Raw genomic sequence first — 10,000 nt, 5'->3', positions numbered from 1 at the left:
TAGTTTAGTAGCCTTAGTATAAATATCCTTCACCAATCCCCAATCCTCCCGTTCCACAGATCCGCCGGGCCCTCCCATCATCACAGGCTTCACGTCGGGCGAATCCCTACGGGCAGGTGAGAAGCGAACTCTCACCTGCATCTCCCGCGGCGGAAACCCCTTGGGGCGCGTCGTGTGGTACCGAAACAACGAAAACATAGACAGCAGCGACACCACGGAGGGAGGACAGAGCATCAATAAGCATACGTTCATCGCGGATTCACAAGACAACGCAGCAGTGTACACGTGTGAGGTTCGAAACAAGCTGACGGATAAACCACTTCTGGCGTCTGTTAAGATGGATGTGCAGTGTGAGTAGTAATGTTGTTATTGTTATTATTATTATTATTATTGTTATTATTATTATTATTATTATTATTATTATTATTATTATTGTAGGTAAGATCTGACTTGCTTCCATCCCATACCATCTGACATGAAAAAGGGAGAGCCACTAGTCTTGGTGGACTTATAGACTGTGTTGACCTAAGGTGACATGCACAGGATCAATGCCCATTATTATTATTATTATTATTATTATTATTGTATGTGTTGGTGATGTTTGGGTGATTGTTTTTCGCTGTTCACTAATTTCCTGAGTGGTTTTGTCAGATATATTGATTTATACGTGAGAGATGTGTGAGTTATTTTGTGATTCGTTTGTTGATTGATTGGTAGGTTGATTTTGTGTGTGTGTTTGTGTGTGAGAGAGAGAAAGAGAGAGAGAGAGATTACTGTAATCCTAAATAGATTATCCTCCTATCACAAACACTCCTTTTCCCCCTCCCCATCCCCTGCCCTACCCTACCCTACCCTACCATTCTCCTCTCCCCTCTCTTCTCATCTCCCCCTCCCATCCTATCAACTTCTTTCCTCCCCCACCCCTCCCAGTCATCTCTCCTCCCTCCCTCCGCCGCGCACTTCCTCCCTCTCTCCTCCCACACGTTCCTCCATCTCTCCCCCTTTCCTCCCCTCTCCATCCCTCCCTCATTCCCATCTCTTTCTCTCTCCCCATTCTTCTGTCTTTCCCTCCCACTCTCCCCCCTCACTCTCTCCTCTCCCCTCCCACACTTTCAACTTCCTCTGCTCTCTCTCTCTCTCTCTCTCTCTCTCTCTCTCTCTCTCTCTCTCTCTCTCTCTTTGAGCCAGATTAAACGGCTTCCCACTCAAGTCCCATTCTGTAAACTAGGACTAAATTCCCCCCCCCCTCTCTCTCTCTTATTCTTTCTCACACACCATTATCTTCTCTCCCTCCTCTCCTCTTCTCTCTCTTCCTCTTTTTTCCCTCTCCCATCTCCTCTTCCTCCTCTTCACATCTTCTTCCTCTCTATCCAGTCCTCCTCCTCCCCCTCCCGTTCCTCACTCCTCCCTTTCCTCACTCCTCCTCGTCCTCACTCCTTCTCCCCCCTCCCCTTCCTCACTCCTCCTCCTCCTCCTCCTCCTCCTCGAAAGTTGAGTCTCCCGTCTAAGAGATAACAGTCTGCTCGAGTTTGTATCTCTCGCGATCCTTATCTCTCTCCGATATCTATTTGCTCTCTTTTGCTCTCTTTCTCTTTTTCGCTCTTTTCGCTTGGGTTGTGGCTTCATTTTTTATTGTGAAGGTTTGTTTCTCTCTCTCTCTCTCTCTCTCTCTCTCTCGCAATATTTATCTAATTTTAGGATAGTGACGGTTTGATTTCTCTCTCTCTCTCTCTCTCTCTAAATATCAGTAATTTTAGGCAATATTACTAAATCTAAGGAACATGTATCTTTATTTCATGAGAGAGAGAGAGAGAGAGAGAGAGAGAGAGAGAGAGAGACAGAGAGAGTTGGGAGCGAGGGAGAGAAATTGAGGGAGTGACACTAAGAGGACGAGGATTAAGGAAGAGGAGTCTGTTTAGGAGAGAGAGAGAGAGAAAGTGGAGGAAGAGTTTGATGTATGGATAGATAGATGAACATATATACATAGATAGATACATACATAAATGGATAGATAGATAGGTAGATAGATAAACAGATATAGAGAGAGGGAGGGAGAGCTGGAGAGAGAGAGAGAGAATATAACGGATATTAATGGAAGAGAACCCAATACGAACCATTGAGACGAACCCAAGAATAGAGAGAGTGAGAAAGTGAGCGAGGAATAGAGAAAGTGAGCGAGGAGTAGAGAAAGTGAGCGAGGAATAGAGAAAGTGAGCGAGAGAGAAAGTGAACTAGGGATAAAGTGAGCGAGAGATATTGAAAGTGAGCGAGAAATAGAGAAAGTGAGCGAGAAGTAGAGAAAGTGAGCGAGAAGTAGAGAAAGTGAGCGAATGGCCAGACACTTGTTGTTGCAGCCAAAGTTGGTGTCTTGGCTTGGAGTGTTGCACATGGGAGAGAGAGAGGGAGAGAGAGGGAGGGAGGAGGAGGAGGAGGAGGCAAGAGTAGAGGAATTTAGAGGAAATGTAAAGAGACAGACAGACAGAGGAAAGGAAGGAGAGAGAGAGAGAGAAGGGGGGGGGAGACGAGTAGAAGAATTTTGAGATAATTAAGGAAAGAGAGAGACAGACAGAGGAAAGGAAGGAGAGAGAGAGAGAGACAGGGGAGAAGAAAAGCTGAGAGAGAGAGAGGGAGAAAGAGAGAGAGAGGTAATAAAATCTGATAGGTGGAACGAAATCAAGGTAGTAGCAGGAGGGAGAGAGAGAGAGAGAGAGAGAGGATATTAAATGTAAAGGGGAAATGAGACGGTTAGTGAGAAAGCAGATAAGAAATTAAGATGACAAGATAAAGATAACACTGAGAGAGAGAGAGAGAGAGAGAGAGAGAGATGTACCACCTACGTGTGCTCCTCTATGCATATAAATTCAACATTATTTTTCACATTCTTCACAGTAGATCATTCTCTCTCTCTCTCCATTTATCTCTGCGTATATATCCTGTGTGTGTGTGTACGGATTTTGTGTATATTCATAATCCTAAACTCCCTCATGTATGTATGTTTATGTGTATGTCTGTCTGTGTGTATTCATGTGTGTACGAGGTCTGTGTACGTCTATTTGTCATCCTTCACTCGATTAAGTATACATGTGCGTGTGTGTATGTGTGCGTGTTGAGAGTCCTGTGTGTGTTTGTGACTGCATGAAGGTATGCAAGATAGATGTGTACATGGACGAGGATTCCCTGGTTTCCTGTCTATCTATCTATCTATCAGTCTGTCTGTCTATCTATCAGTCTGTCTGTCTGTCTATCTGTCTGTTTGCAGTCTGTTGTTATATCTATCTATCCGTCTGCCATGTCTATCTGTCCATGTTTATATATTTATCTATCTATCTGTATCTATCTATCTATCTATCTATCTGTCTGTCTCATAAGTAGCTATATAATTCGTCTCTAATTGTCTCTCTAAATTCTCTCTCTCTCTCTCTCTCTCTCTCTCTCTCTCTCTCTCTCTCAGCGAAGGGCTTCATAAAGTATATTGACAGGCAGCATGTGTGACCGAGGAGGAGGAGGAAGAGGAGGAGGAGGGGTGGGGTAATGGTTTGTGAGAGGAGGAGGAGGAGGAAGGGAGAGGGAGGAGGAGGAGGAGGGGTAATGGTTTGTGAGAGAAGAAGGAGGAGGAGGAGGAGGGGGTGGGGTAATGGTTTGTGAGAGGAGGAGGAAGGGAGAAGGAGGAGGAAGAGGAGGAGGGGTGGGGTAATGGATTGTGAGAGAGGGACGAGGAGGAGGATATTGTAGAAGGAAGGATAGTTAATAGAGTGGATGGAGAGGAGGAGAGAAGACTCGAGGGAGGAGGAGGAGGAGAAGAATTGGAGGAGGAAGAGGAGAAACGGATAGAGGGAAGTGGAGAAAGAGGTGTGTGTGTGTGTGTGTGAGAGAGAGAGAGAGAGAGAGAGAGAGAGAGAGAGAGAGAATAGGAAGTTGAATAGACGAGTGAGAGAGAGTGTGTGGGAGGAGGTGGAGCGAGTGTGTGGGAGGAGGTGGAGAGAGTGTGTGGGAGGAGGTGGAACGAGTGTGTGGGAGGAGGTGGAGCGAGTGTGTGAAATGGTTTACAGTAGTGAGAGAGAGAGAGAGAGGTTGGAAGAGTGTGTGTAGCAATAAAGACATTAGGATTAGAGATAGGTAGGAGAGAGAGAGAGAGAGAGAGATTGGAGGAGTGTAATAGTAAAGACATATGTTAGAGATACGTTGGTGAGAAAAAAGAGAGAGAGAGAGAGAGAGCAAAAACTCACATAGAAAAAATTGGAAACAGTATATTGCAAAATCGAATGAGTTAAAATCCAATTGAAATGTGTCAAAAAGTCCATTCGGTCTCTCTCTCTCTCTCTCTCTATTTCACTTCTTTTCCTTCATTTCTGTTTTGTTTATTTTTCGTCTCTCTCTCTCTCTCTCTCTCTCTCTCTCTCTCTCTCTCTCTCTCATTTCACTTCTTTTCCTTCATTTCTGTTATTTCTCTCTCTCTCTCTCTCTCTCTCTCTCTCTCTCTCTCTCTCTCTCTCTCTTCCCAGCTGATAAGTACTATCTCCCTCCCTCAGGCTTTCTGGGAGCGAAGGAGGGAAGGATTGAAGGAGGGAGGGAAGGAAGAAGGGAGGGAGGGATGAATTGAAGGAGGGAGAGGAAATGGGAAGGAAGGAAGGATGAGAGAGGGAGGAAGAGGAGATGGGAAGGAAGGATGGGAGGGAAAGGGGGAGGGAGAGAAGAGCTAATGGAGGGAAGGAGAGAAAGAGAGAGAGAGAGAGAGAGAGAGGATGAAACGCCAGAAAATATATAGTACTGTGAAGGGAAAATGAGAAAAGAAAAAGGAATAGGAGAGAGAGAGAAAAAGAAAGAGAGAGAGAGAGAGAGAGAGCAGCAAATGGGCAGGTTAAACAAAATTGGTATTGAAAGCCGATCCGCATAGGGAGGGAGGGAGGGAGAGAGGAGGAGGAAGAGAGGGAGGTAGATAGGAGGGAGAGAGAGTGAGGGAGATAGAGAAAGAGAGGGAGGTAGATAGGAGGGAGAAAGAGTGAGGGAGATAGAAAGAGAGGGAGGGAGGTAGGAAGAGAGAGAGAGAGGGGGGGGAGATAAGAAGAGAGAGAGAGATAGAAAGGGAGGGAGGGTGTGGAACGTAGAGAGAGGGGGAGGAAGAGAAACGTAGGGAGGGTAGATAGGAGGAGAGGATACAGGAAGAGAGGGAGGGAGAATAGAGAGAGGTTGGTAGGTTGGAGAGGAGAGGAGAGAGAGAGAGAGAGAAAATTTTTGTGTACATGAACACTGATGAAATGTGGTGTGTACCAATTTTTTCCATGTACGTATAAATAGATTAAATATCATGTACGTTTCGTGTGTGTGTACGAAAAGTGAGTGGATTTTTTTATCAGTAGAATGTGTGTGTGTGTGTGTGTGTGTGTGAGAGAGAGAGAGCCATGTAGTTGTTCGGTTCTCTCTCTCTCTCTCTCTCTCGTCTCCCTGTTGAAGCATTGTGTGTGCGTGTTTGAGCCACGGAACTCTGTCTGTCTCTCTCTCTCTCTCTCTCTCTCAAATTTTTTTTTTTTCCGAAATGGGCATAGCATTAGACATATATCACATGAATCAAAATTTTCTCTATGGAAAATTTGGGCATCTCAAAAATAATATCAATTTTTAAATGTCGCCAATCGAGATGTATTTTGAATTCGCGAAAATATATTGATGTGAAAATAGTTTAATACTCTGTTCCTGTCTCCATTTTGGCGATAGATAGATGGATAGATAAATAGATAGGTAGGTGGATAGATAGATTTTTTTTTATTGGATTTAATTGTATTTTTGATTTTGAAATGGTGCAAAGTCGAAATAAGTAAAATATTTGTCGGATATTGGGTAGGGCGTAGGTCGGGTCGGGATAGGGTGTCGGTCGGGTGTCGGTGTCGGTCGGGAGAGGATGTCGGTCGGGTGTCGGGGGTTTGTCGGGTGTCGGGGGTTTGTCGGGCGTCGGGAGTGCTGTTAATTGGGTCGGGCTTGGGAGACTAGGGCCACAGATCCCCAGCAAAGACCTCAGTGTTTTCAATTTAATTAACAAGTGTGGAATAAAAGAGTGACCCCTGAGCAGCGACTACAGAAAACGGGAACTACTTATTTTATTAATTTTTATTTTTTGGTTTATTTTCATTTTTTATTTTTTTATTTTATTGTATTTTTTATTTTTGTTTTATTTTTTATTGGTTTATTTTATTTTTATTTTTTGGTTTATTTTTTATTTCTTGGTATTTTCATTTTTAAGGTGTTATTTTTCTTGTTTTTTATTTTCTTTATTATTGTTTTTATTTGCTGGTTTCTTGGTTTATTGTGTATAGATTGAGGGAGAGAGAGAGAGAGAGAGAGAGAGAGAGAGAGAGAGAAAAAAAAAAAAAAGATAAATGTATATGACTGGTCTTTCCAACAAAATTTCTCTCTCTCTCTCTCTCTCTCTCTCTCTCTCTCTCTCAAAAAACTGGCGCCTGGAAAAGCCTTTGATAGGGGTGTGTGTGTTATTGTGTCAGAGAGAGAGAGAGAGATAGTTGTGTGTGCTACTGTGTGTTGTATGTGCATCTCTGAAAATATAATTGAGAGAGAGAGAGAGAGTGTGTGTGTGTGTGTGTGTGTGTGTGTGGAAGTGTTTGTGTTGTGAGAGAGAGAGAGAGAGAGAGTGTGTGTGTGTGTGTGTGTGTGTGGAAGTGTTTGTGTTGTGTGAGAGAGAGAGAGAGAGAGAGAGTTACGTAACTAAATATAATTGCTTTATATTCAGATTTCTTACTGTTGCAAATGTTGATCCTGTTGATGACTTTGCAATAGGGATCGTGGAGCATAGTAATTTTGAGTTTTTTTTTTTTTTTCGATTTTAAAAAGTAATTTGGAAATGAGTTTTTAAAATGTTAAAATTGATTTCTCTTAAAGATATGTTAAGTGTAATAATTAGCTGATGTGTACCTGTGTGTGTAGGTGTATAGAGGTGTGTGCACGCCTAAACGTACACGCATACACCGCACAAGCACACACACACACACACACACACACACACACACACACACACACACACACAAAACCCCCACCCCACCCCACAAACACAACCCCCACCTCCCCCACCCCCACCACACCCCACCTCCCCCCACCCCCACCACACCCCACACCCCTGTCAATAAACCCTCCTAATTTTCCTCTCTCTCTCTGCGCAGTTCCGCCGCACCAGGTAGAGATCACGGGTCCTGCGCAGTCACGTGTAGGGGACAACGTTACGCTCACCTGTCTAGCGCAGAATAGTAATCCACCCGCGGAAGTGTCGTGGGTGGTGGACGGACAGCCAAGGTGCGCATTCTCTCTCTCTCTCTCTCTCTCTCTCTCTCTCTCTACGTGAAGTTGTATATTTAATTTTTTCCCCAAATATTGCCAGCTTATGTATGCTTGTTTTATATTCTCATTTTCATCCACACACTTCCCCACCCCCTCTCCTACTCAGTCTCTCTCTCCCCCAGTCCCTCTCCTACTCAGTCTCTCTCTCTCTCCCCCACCCCCTCTCCAACTCAGTCTCTCACTCTCCCCCACCCCCTCTCCTACTCAGTCTCTCACTCTCCCCACTTCCTCTCCTACTCAGTCTCTCACTCCCCAACAGGGCGGAGACGGACAGGCGGCGGGAGCGGGTTGGCACAGGAGGTGGGTGGGATACGGTCAGCAGGTTGGCGCTGACCGTACCTGAGCTGGACCGCGACGTGATGTTCACCTGCCACGCCACTAATCAGGCCCTCGGCGAGACCAAACTGGATACCTATAAGCTCTCCGTGTTAAGTAAGTGGGATTTACCTGTGTTTTTTTTACCTGTGTTTTTTTACCTGTTTTGTGTTTTTTTGTTTTTTTACCTGTTTTGTTTTGTTTTTTATCTTTTTTACCTGTGTTTTTTACTTGTTTTTTTTTACCTGTTTTTTTTTTTACCTTTTTTTACCTGTTTTTTACGTGTTTTTTTTAACCTGTGTTTTTACCTGTTTTTTTTTACCTCTTTTTTTACCATTGTTTTTGTTGTGATATATTTTTTTTTTTTTTGAGAGATGTGAAGTAAGTGGGATTTACCTGTGTTTTTATTTATTATTTTTTTAAAGCAATTTGGACATCATTAAGTAAGTGGGATTTACCTGTGTTTTTATTATTATTATTTTGAGACCAAATTGTACACGATTAAGTAAGTGGCGTTTACCTGTGTTTTTATTTTTATTTTTAGTTTTTTGAGGTTTTTATTTTTACTTTATTTTTTATTTTTCATTTTAGTTTTCGAGATGTTTTTTTTTTTTATTATTTTTTGATGTCTTATTTTTATTTTTTGAGAATTTTATTTTTTGGGAGTTTGCTTTTATTTTTTTCTGCGAGATTTTTTTTATTTTTTAGTTTTTTTTTTGAGATTTTTAGAGCTTTTTATTTTGAGATTGGTGTTTTATTTTTATTTTTTGAGATTTTTTTATTTTTATCTTTTGATTTTTTTAAGATTTTTTTTTATATTGTTATTTGTATTTTTTTGAGATTTGTGTTTTTTGAGGTATTTTTAGTTATGTTTTTTATCTTTTTTTTTAGATTTTGTATTTTTTTTTTTAAGAAGGAAGGGCTTAGAATTGCCATCTCTCCAGCTTGAAGGCTTAATTTGTAATGGTATATTGCTTGTAGAATGAGTGTGCTAGTCACGAAGAAGTGTTGAGAATTTTCGTGTCTGTTTTTCCTGGGAATTTGTCAGGTGTAGGGGTATAAAACGCACATACATACATACATTCGCACAGTCTCTCTCTCTCTCTCTCTCTCTCTCTCATTCTCCATCGCCTTCGTCTTTTAGTCGGGTAGGCGAGGAAGTAAATTGCCTTCTTCATTTCCCTTTTCTCCCCTCCTTCTCCCCTCTCTATCTCCCCCCTTCTTCCCTCCTACTCTCCTTGTACTCCTTTCCTCCCTTCCCTCCTCCTTTCACCTCCCTTCCCTTCTCCCTTTCCTTCACTTCTTCCACCTTTCCACTTCTTTTCAACACACACCCTCTCTTTCACCATTTCCTCCCACCCACTCCCTCCCTCCCTCCCTCCCTCCCTCCCTCCCTCCCCATTCCTATATTTTTGCACTGTCCATATCAATATATATTTTTTTTTTGAGGGGGTGAAAAGTAACCTCCCCACTTCATTAATATCCAAAACTCCCCCATTATTCATTAACCACCCCGATGCTGAGTGGAAGTGGGGAGGGGAGGGTGGGGAGAAGGTGGGAAGAGGGAGCAGAGGGGAGAGAGAGGAGGAGGGAGGAAAGTGATTGAGAGATGGTGGTTGGGGAGGATATGTTGGGGAGTTAGGGAGGGTGGGGAGGAGATGGTGGGGAATTAGAGAGGGTGGGGAGGAGTTGGTGGGGAGTTAGGGAGGGAGGGAGAAATATAGGAGAATGATGGTTGGGGAGAAGAGGGTGGGGAGAGGGGAGGGAGTTGGGAGAGGGAATTAAAGAAATGATAGGAGGAGGTAGAGGAGTGAGAGCGTTGAGAACAGTAGTAGTAGTAGTAGTAGTAATAGTATGCAGTGGTGGTGGTGGTGTGTAGTAGTAGTAGTAGTAGTAGTAATAATAGTAGTAGTAGTTGTAATAATCATAATAGCGATACCACCACCAAGAATAATAATAATAATAATAATACGAAATTTTTAAAGGCAAAAACATGATCCCCTTTTGATACGAAATCTATTAAGCGAGTCATTAATTTTGGAAAACTAGAAAAGAGAGAGAGAGAGAGAGCCCTGTAATGAATTTTGAAAGATTTTTTTTTGTCATCAATCATACAGTTAGAGAGAGAGAGGGAAATGGAGAGGGAGAGAGAGGGGGGAGAGGGAAGAATGGTGAGAGGAAGAGAAAGGAAAAGGGGGAAATGGTGGAGAGAGAGGGAGGGAGGAAGGGAAAAAATAGGGAAAAAGAAAGGAAAGGGGGGAAGATGGTGTGTGTGAGAGAGAGAGAGTGAGTGAGAGGGGGGGGAGGGGGGGAGGTAAGTGAATTAGAAGGGGAGGGGAGGGGA

At 43.1% G+C, this 10,000-nt stretch overlaps 1 protein-coding gene across 1 annotated transcript in view; it reads left to right on the top strand.

Moving 5' to 3' along the window:
* LOC145396047 (nephrin-like) overlaps window positions 1–10,000 on the top strand; it is a 299,410-nt gene that overhangs the window by 203,344 nt on the left and 86,066 nt on the right. The window contains exons 6-8 of the mRNA XM_080269511.1: window positions 60–350; window positions 7,167–7,296; window positions 7,601–7,773. Coding sequence (XP_080125637.1) covers window positions 60–350; window positions 7,167–7,296; window positions 7,601–7,773 — 594 coding nt within the window. The remainder of the gene's footprint in view (window positions 1–59; window positions 351–7,166; window positions 7,297–7,600; window positions 7,774–10,000) is intronic.

Source organism: Coenobita brevimanus, chromosome 34 (assembly GCF_032717465.1).
Source record: "Coenobita brevimanus isolate Jiangsu-jjx chromosome 34, ASM3271746v2, whole genome shotgun sequence".
Lineage (NCBI taxonomy): Eukaryota > Metazoa > Arthropoda > Malacostraca > Decapoda > Coenobitidae > Coenobita > Coenobita brevimanus.
This window is presented reverse-complemented; position numbering and strand designations above follow the sequence as displayed.